This window comes from Gossypium hirsutum, chromosome D11, assembly GCF_007990345.1.
Source record: "Gossypium hirsutum isolate 1008001.06 chromosome D11, Gossypium_hirsutum_v2.1, whole genome shotgun sequence".
Taxonomy (NCBI): domain Eukaryota; kingdom Viridiplantae; phylum Streptophyta; class Magnoliopsida; order Malvales; family Malvaceae; genus Gossypium; species Gossypium hirsutum.
The window spans coordinates 5,965,742-5,985,103 of NC_053447.1; the positions used below are offsets into that span (position 1 = coordinate 5,965,742).

Genomic DNA, 19,362 nt, shown 5'->3' on the forward strand with positions numbered 1-19,362 from the left:
TCCTGTCAACCCTAATATCCTAACATTCCTAGGGTTCAACCGGAGCTTTCTAACACTTTTCCTCTGTCACTTCACCTTAAATTCGACTTTAAATATTTTCATAACATAAATATATAAATGCTGGAAATTGACAATAATAATGTAAAATAAAAGAATATTGCATTTATTTACTGTAAACTTACCTTGATACAAAATGTGACTAAACTTTACAATTTAGTCTTTTACTTTTTCTTTTCCCCGATCTACTCCCGAATTTCGTTCTTCTTGATCAATTGAGCTTGGAACCTTAAAACCTTAAATTTCCCTTTTTCTTTTTCTTTCTTTCTTTCTTTCTTTCCTTCCTTCTCTGCCCGTTTTGCTCTCTGTTTCTTTCTCTGTTTCGTCTCTTCTATTCTGTTTCTTTTCTTTCTTTTTTTCTATTCTTTCTTTTGTTTTATGTATATATATAATATAATATAATATATTAATAATATAATATAAAAACATAATCATTACTATAATATAATATTTTTTAACACATAAAAATCTCAGATTTTTATACTTATGCCGCCTCAACTTTGGAAAAAGGCATAATTGCCTATTTGGTCCTTTTAACTTTTCTTTAATCTATAATTAAACTTTTATCCCTATTGCAATTTAATCCTTTTTCATAATTAACTATCGAAACATTAAAATTTCTTAACGAAACTTTAATATTATCCTATTGACACTCCGTAAATATTTATAAAAATATTTACGGCTCAGTTTATAATATCGAGGTCTCGATACCTCGTTTTCGACCCAATTTACCTAATAATTTATTTTAAATCACAAAATTCACTAATTCAAAAATATTTCTAACTTCTTCATCGAATTTAGTGATCTCAAATCACTGTTCTGACACTACTGAAAATTGGGCTGTTACATCGCGCCTACGAGGACGCGATTTGCTGACGTGGATGAACAGTTTATGTTTTTAAGCTTGGAAAACTTTGAAAGGTCATAACTTTTCGCTCGGTTGTCCGATTGAGACGATTTTTTTTTATTTCGAATAACTTTTCGAGATCTACATGCTGACAAACAGCCAAATGTGGTTTCCTGCAGTTTTCATCGAAAAAGATCCTTTTTGCCCCTAAATTTTGATTTTTTCAGTTTAAAATTGAATTTTGAAACTTTCAAATCATTATTTTCCTTATTTATTTGAAGTAAACACCGGATCTTTTTTTACAAAATTGTCTTATATCATCCTGTTATAGATATAAGTTAGCTCAATCCACTTTTGAGAAGTTCCCTAAAATTTTCCATTTTATTCAATTTAGTCCCTAAAACCTAAATAGTCATATTTTCAAATCTAAGCTTCGTTTTTCAATTCAAATTCAATTTCATCCTTCCATAACATTCAAATATTCTTAAATACAAAAATTTCATGCTAATTTGAAATAATTACACTTTAGTCCCTATACTCGTAACTAACAAATTATACTTTACAAATTAGTCCCTATTCATCTCTAAGCAGTTTGTCAGCGCGTAGATCTCGAAAAGTTATTCGAAATCTAAAAAAAAATCGTCTCAATCGGACAACCGAGCCAAAAGTTATGGCCTTTCAAAGTTTTTCAAGCTAAAAAACATAAACTGTTCATGCCACGTCAGCAAATAGCGTCCTCTAGGGCGCGATTTCTGTCCTGACACGTACCCTGACATCGCCCTGACATGGACGCGATTTCGCGGAAAATAGACCATTCCAATAAATAATTAAATAGTTGGCCCATTTCGATAAATTTAAAAAAAAAGGGCTTTTATTGAGGAATTACCCTAAACAATTACCATAAATATGAAGTCAAAATCTACCAACTAAAAAATAGTGATGTGCTGGAATGCTGTAATCATAATGTTGGAACAAGCTTAACCACTGTATTTGCACAATCTTCTTCGGTAACGTGATATTCCACGAAACTTTGGTATGGGATGTTTAAATTATAAATGGAGGATTGCAAGATTCATATTTTTAATTTGTGATGTGATAGTAACTTTTATAATTAAGTGTTCTTTTAAGCAATTAATAAAGATTTTGAATTAATAAAATATTATCATAGCCCTTTTCAATAAGTATATAAACTAACATTTAAATTTAATGTGAATATGAATTTTTTTTTGCGTATACTTATAAATGCTTATTTTTTTTTATAAATATATATATTGACATTTAAATTTAAATGTAAATATGATTTTTTTCCATTAAAGTTTTTCTGAAATTTTTTATTGACAAAAATCACACATTAGTGACACTTGTAATTACATTAACAAGATTTTATTTTCAGGGTAGATTATATTGTAGTTTATTTTAGAATAGAGTTGCTCCTATTTTGGTCACTTTAATTTTTTTATCAATTTAGTTACTCTAATTAAGACAATTATTTGAATTTGTCACCGTTGTTAAAAATCTATTAATCCACAATGGATTGCTAAAGTGGTATTTTTTTTTACTAAAGCTAAAGACATATTTGTAATTAGTCGAAAACTGTTTTTTTATTTGCAATATGAATATTTCAATGGTGACATCATCAATATTTGAATCATCTTTAAGAATAGGGAATTCAATACGGACCATGACCATACCCACACCATTTCCGATGAGCCTACTTGTTAGCATAACACCATCTACCACCTTACTGCCACCGATTACCATTACCAAGTTAAAGTTTTTGACGAAGCAGAAATTATTAACGTATCATTTGTTTAAAAAAACGAAAATCATTCATGTAAAATAACCAATTAAATTTACTTTTTATATATTGTTAACTAGATCTACAAATTTTCCATCATAACCTTATATCAAAGATCTCTTCGATAAAAAGATTCTAGAATGAATAATAAAACAACCACCGACCATCAAAATTGTTAAGGGATTGTACAAAATTGACCAAACAAGCTACCGGAAATATTACTCTTTCACTTAAAAAAAAAAAAAACTTTCTAAACTCAAAAATGCTCCTTAAAGTATAGGCGTAAAGCGGTTTTTTTCTTCTTTTTCTTTGACATTTTTTAAATTGAATTTCGATATTAGGATTTTCATTATTCGATTTGTTCATTAGGGGTATGAAAAATAAAAAAAGAGGTAAAATAATAACCTTGACTAAGGGTCTGTTTGATTGACGGAATTGATTTTCCGGAAAATCATTTCCAATTTTTCCAGCGTTTGATTGGCAGAAAACATTTTCCATTTGGAAAATGAACTCCAAAACAAGAGAAAATGAGTTACATTTTAGGGAAAATGTCTTACCCTTCCAATTTCCGTAAGACATTTTCCATGCTTTCCTCTCTATCGCCTCTTTCATTCCTTCCTTCATTTCCGGTAGAAAACTGCTTCTGTTTTTCGATTTTCCAGTAACTTGTTTTTTTAATTATTCAATACTTATTTTTTTTAACACAATTACAAATAATTTATTTGATATTAGTTTTTTCAATTTATAACGATTAATATTGTAGCTTAATAATTGAGTATTATTATAAATAAATCATTGCAATATATGTAAAAAAATTTAAAATATAAAAATTTATTAATAAATATTAATATATGTAAAAATAACTTTTTCGAAAAATATTTTCAAGAAATCTGCCAGTAACAAATATTTTACACAGATTCAATCAAACACCAGAAAATATTTTCCAGTAAATCATTTTACAGAAAAGTAAAATATTTTCAGAAATCATTTTACGAAAAACATTTTACTGGCAATCAAACAGACCCTAAGTCTAGCTTTAGCTAATTCACTTGTTTGATTCTAAAACTCAAGATTCGAGTTTCTTTTTTCTCTTTATTTTTCGACAATCAAATAGAGGAAAAAAAAATCTCAATATTAAAAATAGATTACATTTCAGAGGTTTCAACATTGAAAAAGTGGCTGGTTCTATTATGTTTGCAGACAAACTCATCGTAAAGGGTGGGGATTATAGCCATGGTTAATTGTTGTCATCATTAGAGTCACCATCCTTAAAGAGCATTTAAATGATAATGATGTCATCATTGAAATATTCATGTTCCAAACAAACCTTAAAATGATGTTTTGGAATAATTATAATAAAGAGGTACTTAACTTTAGTTAAAAGTAAAAAATAAAATAAAAAACAAGCCCACACCAACAATCCATTAATGGATTATCGAAAATTTTAAAAGTAACAAATAATTCGAACAATCATTTTAATTAAAGTGACCAAAATAAAAGCAATACAGTTTTAGAGCAATATCCGATATAATTTACCTTTATTTTTATTTTATCAGAACAAGATTTTATTCTCAACATTCACTAATTAATCAACACTCAAAAGAATCACCAATAATGTAAATATCGATGATTTTTATTTCTTATATATATTGAGGCAACGAGGCTAATAAATGACGGTAAGAAAAGGTTGGTCGATTACATATTTAAAATTGGGTTAAAATGTGATGTTAGTTTTCGTAATTTGATAAAAAATAAAATTTAAATTTTGTATTTGAAAAATTAATTTTTTTTATTTTTTATTTTAAAATTTAAGTTTGATCATTAAAATTGTAAGTTTTTTTTTTTAAATTGTCATTTTAAAATTTTGATTAAGTTATCCTCAATAATATGATATATGATTGACATAAAATAAATATATTAAATTAATAAAATTTGACAGAAACTACCATTAATGTCAACAGTTAAATTAAAATTTTTAAATTGAAAAAGTAAAAAGATTAAATTTTGAACTCCTATAAGGATCAAATTTCACAAATTTTAACCTTAAAAGTTACCCCATCTAACTTGAAAACTATTTTTGGTAATTAAGTATGAATTCTACCAGTATTTTTATTTTTTATTTTTCAGCGAGAAACTGCCGGTAAACTGCGAAAAAAGAAATTTGAAATTTCCCGCCAGCTCAAACCACGGCCAAACATTCCCTCGCGCGTAATCCAAATGAAATATATAAAACATTTCAATCTCCAAATAATTTCATTTTTCTTTCTAATATCGTCTTCTTTAGATCTCTCTTTGAGCTCGTGATTTCTGCAGAAAAAAAAGAAGAAATGCGAACCGATTCGTCAACTTTCCAATATTTTTTCCACAGTATCAGATCCAGAGAACTCAGTACCTTTCGAGGTAAGGCTTATTTTTCTCTATTTTCATATCTTGAATTTCTTTTCAAAGAAATCTATCTAAGATTATTTCAATTTTATGGAAAAAATTCAGTTAGAAAACGAGCATGGATTGACGAATTAGCTTCGGATTTTACTGAAATCGGAGCGATTGAAAACAATGTTTTAGAAACGCCTCCTTTGGCCGTCTCCTTTTGTAAGGTACTCTTTTTTTTTTGTTAGTTTATTAAAACTGTACAAATAATATTTAATTTATGGAGTATATGTTTTTTCCCCATGTAAAAAGAGTGTAAGTGATTTTAATAAAAATTATTGTATTTTGAATGAAATCCCTAATTTCAGGCAAGTAAAAATTCCCATATTTTCGCTGTATCTGATGAGGCTGGATATGTAAACCTGTTTGATTCTCGGCGGGAGCTTTCTTCTGCTGCATCTTATCATGAAAATGCAGGTTAGATTGTCAGGATTTTCATTAAAATCCAATTTATTTCGTCTTCAAATACCACTTTTACTTTCAGTTCTAATAATGGTGTTTTCTTTCACCTAATAAATTTTGTATAGAAAAAGCAAGAATCGATGATTGGCTAGCACATCACAACGCCATATTTGATGTATGTTGGATCAAGGTAGGTCACACTTTTTATTCTTTCTACGCAATTATGAATTGGACATAAGCTAGTAGCTTCAGCTTGAAACTTCAAATGAAGATATTATCCATGTTAGATAGGCAGTCCTATAAATACATATCTTAGAACTATCATATATCGTCAGGCTTTAGACTCCTGAGAATAGTTCTTGTGCTTGCATTAAAAATTGTTGGTTGTAAAACATCCTTGGGATGGTTGATACCAATCTTTTGAAATAATCATCAAGGATAGAGGAGTGCTGTATATGCCTATATTGCTCTTGCTTTTCATTACACTCATGTCAAATGTATATTTTCGAAAATTAATATAACCTTTCAAGATACACTCACTCATATTTGATACTACGTCCAAATGCGAGTAACATCAGTTCGTATCTATTAAACCTATTTTTGGTTGAACCGAAGAGATAATTACCATACAAAATCTTCTAGCCAATGCATTTATGCTTTTTTTATGCTAATATTCTGATATTTCTTGCAGGAAGATACCCACATTTTAACAGCTTCAGGGGATCAAACTGTAAGTAGCCATGTGTAGAAAACAGTTTATTTTATTGCTTCAATGAGAAAGAAACAAAGAAACCAAATGAACTAATTTTCCTTTTGAACATTGTGCAGATAAAGGTATGGGATGCTCAGGATAAGAAATGCGCAGGAGTGTTGATGGGGCATACGGGAAGTGTTAAATGTTTGAGTTCTCATCCAACCAATTCTGGTAGCTCTCTTGAACATATTTCTTTTCCTTGTTTGTTCAGAAAGAGCTGGCCATTTACCATTGATTGTCCAACAGATCTTGTTCTCTCTGGGTCGAGAGATGGGTCCTTTGCCATTTGGGATCTAAGATGCAAGAGTAACTCGAAAAGTAGATGTGATGAAGTATGCCATCCGTAAGTTGTTGCAACTTATTTTCTCATACATGGTCTAGGACTATGTTTTTTGTGTGAGAGTATTTATATGATTTTTTAAAAGTATTTTCATATACGCAAAAGATTCTTAGAGATCATATCTTTGTATATATGGATCAAACACGATTGTCGGATATGGATACTTTAAAAATGAAATTGAGCCTAGGAGTTTATATTTGTGATATTAGGAAATAATACCTCCATTCGTTGTTATTTTCACCTGATTCAGATCAACTTCCATGGTGAAAGGAGCTCATCTTTCATCTCAAGCAAGGCGGGGGAGGCGTGGCAAGGTTTGCTCACTGCTGAGGTTTATTCAATATACTGTAAGCAAATTTTAATGCTTTATTTATATCTTTTCAGGCTGCTGCTGCCAGCATTACATCAGTTATTTATCTCAAAGATGAGATTTCCATTGCCACATCTGGAGCAGCAGACAGGTACGTTAGAAGCTCAGTGACATTACTAAGATCAAGTTTTGAGTTCTTGTGCATATGCTATATCATGCTTACTTAATACCCTCTCCCGCTTAATCCTGGTGGTTGTTTCAGTGTTGTGAAGTTCTGGGATACCAGAAATCTGAAATCTAATGTTACTCAGGCATGTCCACATCCAGAGTCTTCAACTCAAAAGGTTGGATTTTCTATCCCGCAATATATTTCAAAAACAGTATTTTACTAAATAAGAAAATTCACTCCCATACATGAAAGGAATATTGGTGTCCAACCCAGCAAGCTACTGTTAATTGTCCATTGAATATTGCACAACTGATAGGTATAAATATTTTTTTACTTCTTGTTAATTTTGAAAATTAACAAATGAGTCTATCTTAACAAAAACAATTCAAAATAATTTTAATTTTTTAAAATAATTAAAAATTAAAATATTTATAAAAATTCCAAATTTTATATATTTTTAAAATATTATAAAAATCTTAAAAAATTCTAAAAATATATAAAAAAGTTAAATTTTAAAAAAATTCTAAAATAATAATTTTGGGATTTAAATAAGTTAATTAATTATTTAAGTTTATCATATTAAAATATCTTGTTTTTTTATTATTTTGCTTTGAAAAATTTTTGAATTATATATTGCTTTAAATTTACGTGCTCTAACATGAAATTAGTTATATTATAACAAGATTTTAATTTGATATGTTTAATTTTTTAATTTAACTCAAACAATTTTATTCGATTTACTTTGACTCAAATTTCATTTACTCGATTTGATTCGAAAAAAATTTCAAATCGAGTTAGGATGATAAAATAGTATTTATCAATTTGATTAATTTGAAATTTTTTCACTCATTCAACTCGATTCGATCAAACGCTCACTCTTAAATTGAGATTTATAGCTGCTCACATCTACTCTCATTTTTGAGTCATGCTTAACATTCATATCTAATGTTATATGGGTATAAGGATACGGTTCTTCAAATGCATAAAAAAACTAATAAGATTGAACGTAGTGTCAGATGCATTTTTATATTCAACTCACACTTAAATTCGAGCAACATAGATTCATAGATAGAATTTTAACTAGAGTTATTCATATTGAACATGTTAATGTTACCATTTCAGGGTATATCTAGCTTGTCCCAGGATTTGAAAGGAGTATTTCTCACAGCATCTTGCATGGATAACAGGTAATGAATCTGACAAGCATCTGTTTCTTTAAGTCTGATTGTACTTACCGTACAGCCAGAATTTGTTTAATTTGGCTTTGCACTAACTAAAAACATCATTACATTAACTGTTATGTCTAATTCGGCTGCAATTTTCTTTCTTTTTTACCAGGATATATTTGTATAATGTACTTCAGCTTGATAAGGGCCCGATTCACACTTTCTCTGGATGCCAAATAGAATCTTTTTATGTAAACGTACGTTCTACTTAATTTTATGTACTATTCATCTATGTTTGAAGTATCCATGTTCGGTCCCAGCGCATATTCGGGTATCTTAACAAAATCCTCAAAATAAATGGAAAGAAAATTGAACATGCAATTGCAGATGATTTCTTTTGTTTGATTGCTAATTTCTCCTATACTTTGAATATATATGAAATTGCAGGCTGCAATCAGTCCAGATGGGGATCATGTATTAAGTGGTTCAAGTGATGGAGATGCTTACATATGGAAGGTTGGGTTCTTAAAATGAAAATATATGTTTGGAATAAATATTTCTTGTTTTTATTTCAGAACATAATATAGCTAACAATGGAAAGCAGGTAAACAAGCCTCTAGCGGAGCCTATCATCTTGAAAAGTCATAAAGGAGAAGTTACGGCAGTAGATTGGTAATTTCCTTTCATTGCAACCATTGTTATTGTTTTGTTTTTATTATGTCATTATGTTATTGGTCACAGATCGAAATTTATGATGAATGCAAATAGAAATCTATCTATTTGAATACATTAGTAAAATTTTGAATTATTATGGTTAATTTTATAATTTTAGAACATAAATTTGTATAGAGTTTAAATTCTTTAGACTCTCATTTTGTAGATAGATTTTAATTTCGACTATCGATGTCATTTAAATTGTATCGTTAGATTTGTGATAGTTCAAAGATTTTTCTTGTGTTATTTTTATAATTTTTGTTATTTGTTGGTTGCTTTTTCACTTGAGTCTGCTTTTACTTTTGATGGTTTAGAGAATTTCTTTTCTGAAATTTAACTTTTAAAAATTAAGTTAATTTAGGCAGATATGAAATTAAATTTTTGCCTAAAGCTGCATGGTTTATGAAACTAAGTTTTAGCCCCATATTGCTAGAATGTTAGTTTTAAATGTTATATCTTTCTTTTCTTCATATTCTGCAGGTGCCCATCTGAAATTGGGAAGATAGCAACCTGTTCAGATGATTTCACGGTCAGTGTTGAGCTTGTTATATTTGCGTCTAAAATCTGTGTGAAAATTTCAAAAAGAAAAAAAACTTGCATGTTTTAAGCATGTTTGTATACGATATTCACACTTGAATTTAAATGGCATGTGCTGAGATTGAACATTATTTGGAAATTTTTATGCTTCTCAGTTCTAACCAGAACTGCGTACAATTTTCAGGTTCGACTATGGAACATTGAACCCAGATACTGCTCAAGCACAAGATTGCCATCTTCTGTCCGAAGAAGAGTAATGGCAGTTCCAAGCGCAGAAAGTAGTAAGCTATTGGTGAATGAGACTGTAGAACCAATGGATCAAATAAAGCAACCTGGTACTGGTAGTTCATATTCTTCAGATGAAGCACCCCAAATTTACTCATCAAGTCCTGCCACTGCATCTTTACTTAGAACTCCTGAAGCCCAGAAGAAAAAGTTCCCATCAAGTTCAGACTCAAATGAAACCTTTGAGAAAACACCTGAAGCCTCAATGAGGAGTCCGACTTCAGTGCTGAATCCTCCTTCCTCGTTGAAACGGAAGACCATCCGCGATTACTTTCTAGCCATTCAATGAAACTTGCGCCACATTGAACCAGACTGTATAAAAGTACTTGAAATTCAGATGGGCAACTCAAGTTCCTTCTAAATTCTAATCCATAGGTTTAATTGTTGCTCGGACTCTATGTATATGATAATATACACATGTAATCTTGAGAGGTCAATTAATCACTAAACAGCCAACTGTAAAAACACATGGGTGTTTATTTGTGTTTGACACATTCAAGTATCAATATAGGGTATGTATATGATTATTTAAATATATCACGGATAAAATTGAATACAGATAATAAAAGTCATTATCAGTCGGTCTACACATGTCTGTATGGTAAGTCCAGCAAATAACATCGATAACAATGGCAATACTTATATGTTTCAAAAGCAGAACATGTGGTTTACACCAATATACGTGATACCAACATGCACTACATGAGATCAACAGTCAATGGAAGAAGTTGAAAAAGTTGTAGAAACTGTAATAAGAAAAAAGTAATTTAGCTCAAAAATGAGGAAATTTCTCATTCCATGACTGCAATAATCAATCCGGTAGCAAGATGAAACCGAATGTTAATGTAAACTTTGTGAACAAGTCAAGAACTACTAACCTCAAGCGGAGAGCATGCTCGTAGTTCGTCTATTGAATAATGTAAAGCTCTTGTTTAGCTATAAAGTAGCGACCAATGACATTTCCTGGTTCCATTATAAATTGTTCCTGAAATGTACCCATTCGCTTACTAGGGATATCGATAGAAAGATCTTTAAAGTTAGGCATGCCCTCTACTTGTAAACCATCCCCACAAATTAGAAACTGATTTCCAATAATGAAGGATCCTGAGACACGGATTGCTACTCCGTCTTGACCATGAGCACGACATTGGAGTTTTTCTACAACATGTACAAGCTTTTCAGGGGGCCAGTCACCTGCTAATGTGCCCCGGATACTGGACAACTTTGCATGGATATCATTTGGACCAACAAACTGCTTCCCTGAGAAACTGAATATATAAAAAGAAATTCCTCTTAGTAATGCAAACCATAAAGCCACATCAGGCTGCCCAAAAAAATTTAACCGTATTCAAACATATTCCATAACTAAAATACTTTTGCCATATGAACATTCAACTGTAAAGCTTTTAAATGGTATCTTCTTCTGCAGAAATGTTTTTGATCGAGATTACTCTAATGGGGTATTTATAACCATATTGATACATTTATCGGAAGAATAAAAGTAAATTAATTAAGAACCATAATGTTATTGAAACCTGAAGAGAACTAAAAAGCATGAAATATGTAAGCATGAGAATTATTCCACTGATTTACCATGAAAAAAATGATAGGAAATCTATCAGTTGCTAGTTCATTACCTAAAAGTCGAATCTTCATTGTATAGGGTCCTTGCATGCTGCCAGTTTTCGTCCGGTCCATCAAATAGTAAGTAATAGTGTAATGTCAACATCTGATCATGCAAACATTAGTATCCATTAAAAAAATAAAAAAAGATAAACAATACACAAATTCCAAGTTCCAGTAACTTTTCAATGTTAAATCAAATATTTTACCTTGAATGCTTAACCATATTATAACCAGACAACCTGTTCTATTATCTTACCTCCAAAGTTTTGAAAAAGATGCTCAATACGGATATTAGACAGCGAAAGTAAATGGATGCAAACTAACAGAGAATTCTTTTAACAGATATTGATCTGCCAACCGCCATAATGTATGATTGATATTCTAACTTTGACCATCTAATCCGCAGCAGCATTTGAGGTCCTATATGCCCCTAAAGTAAGAACCTTGAAATGCTATACTATTATGTAACAATATGGACAATATTTCAAGTTTAAATATCTCAAACTTCGTGCCTACGTCCTATGCCACAATGAAAATACCAAACATGTGTTTAACTTTTGGAATATAATCTAAAATACGAGTTCATATACTCACATCAGCCAAATCTTTCAGTCTTTGAGTTGGATCAAAAACACTTCGAACAAATGCTGCTAGGTCTACTGTATCATGCTCATGCTTTTTGATAAATGGGTGGGAAAGAAGCTGCAATCAGACAATATCAATTCAGCATATTGTTAAGCTCAAATTGTCACATGTTATGTTGTTCCAACTTTTCGTTTTTCTTTTAAGTACCTACGTCTGCCAATTGTATCTAACACATATTCGTCTGGACATAGGTACAGGGATATGATCAGCCAGGCTCTAAGGACTCTCAAAATACATGGAAATCTTAGAAAAATTGAACATACCCATGTCAGATACATAACCATGTTTGGTACTTACAACCGAATCTGAGTAACATAGGTCATATATTCATCGAGTATAAGTTACCTGCTCAGCTGTTGGTCTGGCATCTGCATCCTTCTGCAGGCAAGCATCGATAAATGAACAGAACTCTGGTGAAAATTTGTGTTTTGGCGGTGATGGGGAAGGATCATCCAAGATCTTCCATGAAATTCAGAAATTATAATGTCAGATTAAATGAACTAAAAAATAATATAAGTTTCAAGCAACATTCAATGTCAAGTTCTGTATTAAAGGCACTGGTATATTACCTGCAACATGAGATTAACAGGTCCTTCATTAGCCATATATGGAAATTCTCCAGTTCCGCACTCAAAGAGAGCAAGACCAAGGCTCCATATATCAGCAGGATAAGAATAACTCTCATTTCGAATTCGCTCGGGTGACATGTATGTAACAGTTCCGACAAAGGTAGCACACTGGTAACAAGTCCGAAGCAGTTGTTAGACATTTATCATAGATTTTAATAACTGATTATCATCTTTGAGAGCAACTCCAGCAAAGACATCTCTTTAATAAACTAAAATAATCAAACGTAATGATAGCAAAGAAAAAAATCAAGCATGAACTGATTAATATCTAATCACTAACCATTGCCATTGAATTATCTAGGCCAGCACTTATGCCAAAATCTGTTATTTTGGGCTCCCCTTTAAGATTTACGAGCAAATTTGCAGGCTTGATGTCTCTGTGAACCAAATGCCTAACTCCATGCAAGTAGCTTAGTCCCTAGATGATAGGAAATGTGGTTTCAACTTAAAAATATGTAGCATATATAGGCCGATCCCGGAACAAGATGAGATGTTATTACCTGCAGGAGCTTCTGAAACATAGATGAAAGGACTGGTTCTGGTATACTTTTCTTCAATCTTAAGATATCTGCCAGTGACCCTCCATCCATGTATTCTAAAGCTATGCTTATTTGTCCCGAGTCCGGGGAATAGAAAGCTCCATGGAATTCCACCAGACCCTCAGAACAGGGTGCTTCACAAAGTGTCCGTATTTCTGTCAAAAGTTGTTGTCTTTTCTCCTAATATGCAAAAATGTAACTCGGATATAAACCAAATCTATAAACCCCATGGTGCTCTTCATGATTGAAATAAATCTAGCCGATTTTTAAACGAAAAACAAGCATATCTTTGTAACAAAATTACCTTCTCAAATATATTAATTTTCTTCAATGCAAGAATTCTATGAGATGGAATATGCATAGCTCTTTGAACAACACTGCTTGCACCACTACCTATTGCCCCGAATATCCGCATCTCATGAGATGCACACCGATACGTCTTTTCACCTTGATCCGTTTCGTCCACAGGTGAAGATGTGCATTTTTGCAATCCAAGCTCATTAATGTTATACACTCCATAAGATCTACTCAACAAGTTGACAGTTCCACTATCCGACAGCTTCAAAGAAATCCCAAAACAGAAACATTTTATGTAAGAATCATCATAAGGATAAAAACTAGCTTCATAATCACATAAAACTCATCGATGGCGAAGTTTACCATGTAAGAATCATAAGGATCAAGTGTTGATCCAGCCGAGAATCCCTTCTCGGAATCAAACAGAGGCGCTAGCTTCTTCCTTAACTCTTCTAATCCCGACATTATAACTCACTATGACAGTAAATTCGACAATGATGCATTCGTTCTCACACTGTCCAAATGCAGAACCAGTCTCATTATCTCATAAAAATCTTGTAATAACATGTCTTTAACAAACAAAAATTCCCTAACAATAAAGAAAAAGGAAATAATTGAACAGATTTTACTGCCCACGCACAAGGAATTTCAAATTAACCAACCGTGATTCACTAATCTAACGAAATTAAGGGATAATTGTTCTGTAATTATCATTGCCCATCGAATGAAACAACGATCCAATTCAAATTCCCATGAAATCAGAAAGGGGGAAAAAGAAAAAGAAAAACTTGTAAGCTTTCTTCTAAAAATCAGTGGATATTGAGTTAAAAAAACGGAAGAACTATAACAGAATTGGAAACTTGTATAAGAATAGCATTAAAAATTCAAATTGAAAAACTTTAAAATCAGCAAAAAAGTAGAGAATTATCATCAGAGGATATAGTTACTTGTTTTAGTTTCTATCTTCCCAATCCGACGCAGGAGTTCAGTTCGATGCAGTTATCTTGTTTGCAGTTGTTATCTTTTGACTAATGTACAGACAACCACCATGAAAATTGTAATAACTGTTCCCAAATCTCGATTATAGTGTTGAATCTCGGCCCAATGATCTAGACTCAGTTCTAGCCCACCAGTTTCAGAAGTGACTGAAGAGGAAATTGTCGCAACTGTGTTTTAGATGGGGCCCTGAAGGCTCCTGGGCCTGATGGTTTCTGTGGTGCATTTTTTCAGCAGTTTTGGGATATTATTAAGGAGAGCATTTGTTGTACGGTGAAGAACTTTTTCCAAAATGGCCGTATGCTTCGAGAACTAAATCAGACTAGTATCGTGCTTATTCCAAAGGTGAAACGACTTGAAGAAATAACTCAAGTCAGTCCTATCAGTTGCTGCAATTTTGCTTATAAAATCATATCGAAAGTAATGACAAACAGAAAGAGCTTATGGGGAGGTGTATCACTTCGAACCAAAGTGCTTTTGTGGAGAACAGAATTATTCATGATAATATCCTAGTTGCTAATGAAACCTTTCATCATCTGAAATTTAAGAAGAGCGGTTGATATGGATAAAGCATGTGAGGGTGGAGGGGTTTTTTTAGAAGCTATAATGATTAAAATGGGATTGGATCTTATTCTTTGGAGTGCTTGTCATTTGTTTCCTACAATCTTTTTGTTAATGGTAAATTGATACATGTATGGATGGGTTGAAATTTATTAAATTTCATTTACAAAAGTGGCCAATTTTTAAAATTGTAAAATCAATCAACTTGCGACGACTTTTTGGATGTGATCAATGCATTTTTGAGTTGAGATGTCTTCATAGAATTCGAAAATCTATCTTTTAGCTTCAAAACGCACTTTAAATCACTCAATTTCAAGCTCGGGAGCTCAAATTGTAACCATTTTAATGAAAACTGCGCGAACAGAATTTCTGGACGGGATTATTATGGTAAATTATGAATTTCGAGCTTTTAATTCAAGTTTAAATAATATTGGGTTTAATTTTATTATATATGAGCCAAATATTGTATTTATTAGGTTTTATTATTTATTTATTTTGAATTTTAAATATATTTTCAAGTATTTTAAGTTGTTTAGCAATTGTATGTTTATTAGTCAAAGAATAATATTTAATTTTAGATTGATAACATGTTAATTTGCATGAAATTTTGTGTTTAATTCGGTTTATTTTTGAATTGATCCCTGCTGATTTAGTGCTTTTATGTTTTAATCTTGTTAGGGATGCAATTAGGACGCTAAGAGTAAAAAACGAGCAGAAAAGGACCAAATTGAAACACAATCAATAAAGTGAGGCTGAATAAAAAATGTAAAAAAAGCCAAAAATAGAAAAATCTTATTTTATTTATTTAATTTTAATTATGTGTTGAAGTGGTTAAAGCCAAAATTAGTAAATACCATGTGTATAAATAGGACTTTAATGTACTTAGGAAAGACACATTTAATTTTACATTTTGATTTTCATTTAGAATTAAAGAGGAGTTATTCTTTTTTTTTCTTCCAATTTGGGCGTGAAGTTCTGTTACTTCCATTTCCATTTTTTTGTTATTTCAAAATTCGTTTAATTGCCTTCTATGTCCTTTCTTTTTTCAATTTCCTCCATTATCATCAAATCACCTTCCATTACCTACAAGCATGATTAAATTCATATTTCACTAAATTCTATTTTAGCTTTAGGTCGGTATTCTTTCCGGTCGGGAATCGTGAGATACGTATCCGTACTAAAAATCATTCCAAACTGTTTTCACATCTTTCCTAAGTATCGAGATTGACAACTCATCCCTTAAAGTTAACTCATCCCTTAAAGTTAACTCATCCCTTAAAGTTAACTCGATTTCAAGTCGAAAAAGTGCATGTTGGGTTGGAGTCGTGTCTGCTGACAGTTGGAGAAACGAGTCAGCCGTGCTGTATTCGGATCTCCGAGAACAAATCAAGGAATAAGTGAACGGGTTTAAACGACCCACGCGATTGAGACTGTTAATTCGAGTTCGATTCTTCAGAGCGCAAGGCTGCCGTAATCTTAAACCGGGAACACGTGTATCTCGATTAGATAATCGGTAAAGGTTGGTTTGCAGGTCGTACCAGACCAACTACGAGAAGAAGAATTGGTGGTTATGACGTTCTTAACTGCTATAACCAGCTTATTGTTTGGAGGAGAAAATTAATTTTCAAGGATCGATTCAAAAATCCGAAATCCACTGAGTCTAGGGCTAAGGCTTATTATCTTTGATTAAAAAATCCAAATTTAATTTCCAATTTAATTTCTAATTTATTTAATTATTTATTTATGTTGTTTCAATTATTTAGTTTCTAAACATTTCAAAACTCCCCTGATTTATTTGTTTATTTTTTAGCAGGTCTGTTTGGAGTTGTGGGCACAACTATAGCCACGACTATCGACACGACAGAAATTCTGATCACAAGTTAAACACGAAAGTTGATTAGAACACAAATCCTTGTGGGCTCAACCCTACTACCACTCTTTACTACTATTTAGAGTTATTTTGTAGGAATTATTTTTGGTGGTTTCGACGCCTATCATAGATTAATTAGAGTTTCATTATACTTTAAAGTTTTACTTGGATTTAATTAGTTATCATATATAAATGCCTCTTCATTGTTCATTAGATACACAATTGTTTTCATTAATAAAATTTTCAATTAGAAGTAGTTTTCTTCTCGATTTTCTTCAAAGGGTCATGAGAATTCATTCATCATCATTCAATTTGCTAAGGATTATTCCTTAAAGGGATGATTAAAACCATTAATTGAGTTTGTTGGGATTTATATATTAAAGGGTTCAATTAAACACTTACCCATCTATTAATCGGTTTTGTAACAGCCCAATTTTCAATAGTGTCAAAACAGTGATTTGAGATCACTAAATTCGATGAAAAAGTTAGAAAAATTTATTAATTAATAATTATAAGTTAAGCGTGATTTTAGAAATATTTTTAAATTAGTGAATTTTGTGATTTAAAAGAAATTATTAGGTAAATTGGGTCGAAAACTAGGTATCGAGACCTCGATATTATAAATTGAAATATTTACGGAGTGTCATTAAGGTAGTATTAAAGTTTCGTTAAGAAATTTTAACGTTTCGATGGTTAATTGATTAAAAAGGATAAAATTGAAAAAAAATATTCCCGAGACTCCATTTCGGTAAAATGGACTCGTAAATATTTATGATAAATATTTACAAAGTTAGTTGTGTAGTTAATTAGGTTTTAATTAAGTGAATTTGTCTAAATTGAGGTTAATTATGAAAAAGGATTAAATTGCAATAGAGATAAAAGTTTAATTATAAATTAAAGAAAGTTAAAAGGACCAAATAGGCAATTATGCCATCAGCCTAAATTGAGGCGGCATAAGAAAAGAAATATATAAGATATTTTTAATTTAAAATATATATATTATATATTATGTTTACTTAAATAATAAGTATATTGTTATATTATATTATTATAATAATAAAACAAGAAATAAAAGAGAAAGAAACAGAATTGAAAAACGAAACAGAGAAGGAGAATTGGGGTTTTGAAGTTCCAAGCTCAATTGGTAAGTTAATTTAGCTCATTTTCTTATAATTTTGATATTTTTAGAATCCTAGAACAAAATACTACTTGATTTAAGTTGAAATTTTCAAAGTTAGTAAATTTTTATATGTTTTTCATGTTGAATTAATTGATGAATTAGGGATTAAATTGATTGAATTTCAAGTTAGAAGTTAGTAAAAGGTTAATTTGTAAAATAAAACATAAGTTGAATTAATAGAGATTAAATTGAGAAAATTTTGAAGTTAGGGATTTATGGTGGAAATGAAGAGTTAATATGAGTTTATAGTAAGAATTAAGAGAGAATATGGAGTTAGATTGGAAAAATAAAATTAGCATTGATAAGGGATTAAATTAGAATTTAGGTAAAGTTTAGGTATAAATGGAAATATTTTAATGAAATTGTGTATTAATGATTTTTAATTGTTTAATTATGTAGCTAATGTCATGCAAGAGTCATTGTCCGAGAAAGGAAAGGAGAAGGCGAACAAGGAGTGACTCGAGAGAAATTTCGGTTCGTATTACTATAATTCAAATTTAATTATTAATTGTTAAATTTTAAATTAATATATATGATAAGCAAATTGAGGTAAGTATCACGATTGAATTGAATGATAAATACGTATTGGTATTGAATTTATTAATAGCAATTGTTGAATTTTGAATAATATGTTTAGTAAAGAAAAAAAAGGTGAATACCGATATTGAATTAAATGATATTGAATTGTATATGAATTGAATAAAAGTGAATTAAATTATGAATATGTGTGAATATGTGAATTGTGTATTGATTGAAAAGTGGTTTGAATAGAACCGAAGTATGATTATATGTGAATATCTGAAATATGTATTGGTATTGAATTGTATATTGATTAGAAAGTGGGAAGTAAATCTGAATTGAATTGTGATTGAATTGAAAGTGAATTTGAAATAAAAAAATGATTTGAATACCCTGTTAACTAGTCGGGCTGAGTCGGATATAGTTGGCATGCCATAGGATTGGAAGTGTTCAGGGATACTTTGACTTTGAGTCGATGAGACACGGGGTGCCATACTGTTACTTCGGATAGATTCGATGAGGTACTGGGTACCAACTTTCTTCGGCTCTGCCGATGAGATACTGGGTGTCACTTTATTGCTTCGAACTATCCGATGAGGCATTGGGTGCCATTCTGGTGTGTTTGGTTAGATCCGTGTATCCGCCAATGTCCGAGTCTTGTTAATAGGGGTAAATAATTGGAATGAGAAAA

At 31.0% G+C, this 19,362-nt stretch overlaps 2 protein-coding genes across 4 annotated transcripts; one reads left to right on the forward strand and one right to left on the reverse strand.

Annotated features, from left to right (window-relative positions):
- Window positions 1-4,945: 4,945 nt before the first annotated feature.
- Window positions 4,946-10,344, forward strand: LOC107911773 (denticleless protein homolog). The gene is made up of 16 exons (XM_016839696.2): window positions 4,946-5,102; window positions 5,193-5,299; window positions 5,441-5,549; window positions 5,660-5,724; window positions 6,226-6,264; window positions 6,363-6,459; window positions 6,535-6,631; window positions 6,879-6,942; window positions 7,013-7,089; window positions 7,201-7,282; window positions 8,230-8,294; window positions 8,446-8,530; window positions 8,721-8,789; window positions 8,878-8,945; window positions 9,468-9,516; window positions 9,709-10,344. The coding sequence occupies exons 1-16, from the start codon at window positions 5,030-5,032 to the stop codon at window positions 10,096-10,098; spliced, it is 1,536 nt and encodes a 511-aa protein (XP_016695185.1). The 5' UTR covers window positions 4,946-5,029; the 3' UTR covers window positions 10,099-10,344.
- On the reverse strand, window positions 9,620-14,665 carry LOC107911772 (mitogen-activated protein kinase kinase 3-like). Of its 3 annotated transcripts, none has more exons than XM_016839695.2 (11): window positions 14,493-14,665; window positions 13,909-14,059; window positions 13,553-13,807; window positions 13,210-13,428; window positions 12,990-13,127; window positions 12,650-12,817; window positions 12,426-12,539; window positions 12,030-12,137; window positions 11,447-11,538; window positions 10,688-11,077; window positions 9,620-10,121 (listed from the first exon to the last, which is right to left on the reverse strand). In XM_016839695.2, exons 2-10 carry the CDS (start codon window positions 14,008-14,010, stop codon window positions 10,717-10,719), a joined length of 1,557 nt encoding a protein of 518 aa, XP_016695184.2. In that variant the 5' UTR covers window positions 14,011-14,059; window positions 14,493-14,665; the 3' UTR covers window positions 9,620-10,121; window positions 10,688-10,716.
- Window positions 14,666-19,362: the final 4,697 nt, after the last annotated feature.

Bases quoted from the DNA above. Each gene is read 5' to 3' on its own strand.
- LOC107911772 (XM_016839695.2), bottom strand. From the start codon at position 14,010: ATGTCGGGATTAGAAGAGTTAAGGAAGAAGCTAGCGCCTCTGTTTGAT. The intron at 13,808-13,908 runs GTAAACTTCGCC...ATTTCTTTGAAG, and splicing joins ATCCTTATGATTCTTACATG to CTGTCGGATAGTGGAACTGT. The intron at 11,539-12,029 runs GTGAGTATATGA...TTGCATGATCAG, and splicing joins GACTGAAAGATTTGGCTGAT to ATGTTGACATTACACTATTA.
- LOC107911773 (XM_016839696.2), top strand. From the start codon at position 5,030: ATGCGAACCGATTCGTCAACTTTCCAATATTTTTTCCACAGTATCAGA. The intron at 5,725-6,225 runs GTAGGTCACACT...TATTTCTTGCAG, and splicing joins TTGATGTATGTTGGATCAAG to GAAGATACCCACATTTTAAC. The intron at 6,265-6,362 runs GTAAGTAGCCAT...AACATTGTGCAG, and splicing joins CAGCTTCAGGGGATCAAACT to ATAAAGGTATGGGATGCTCA.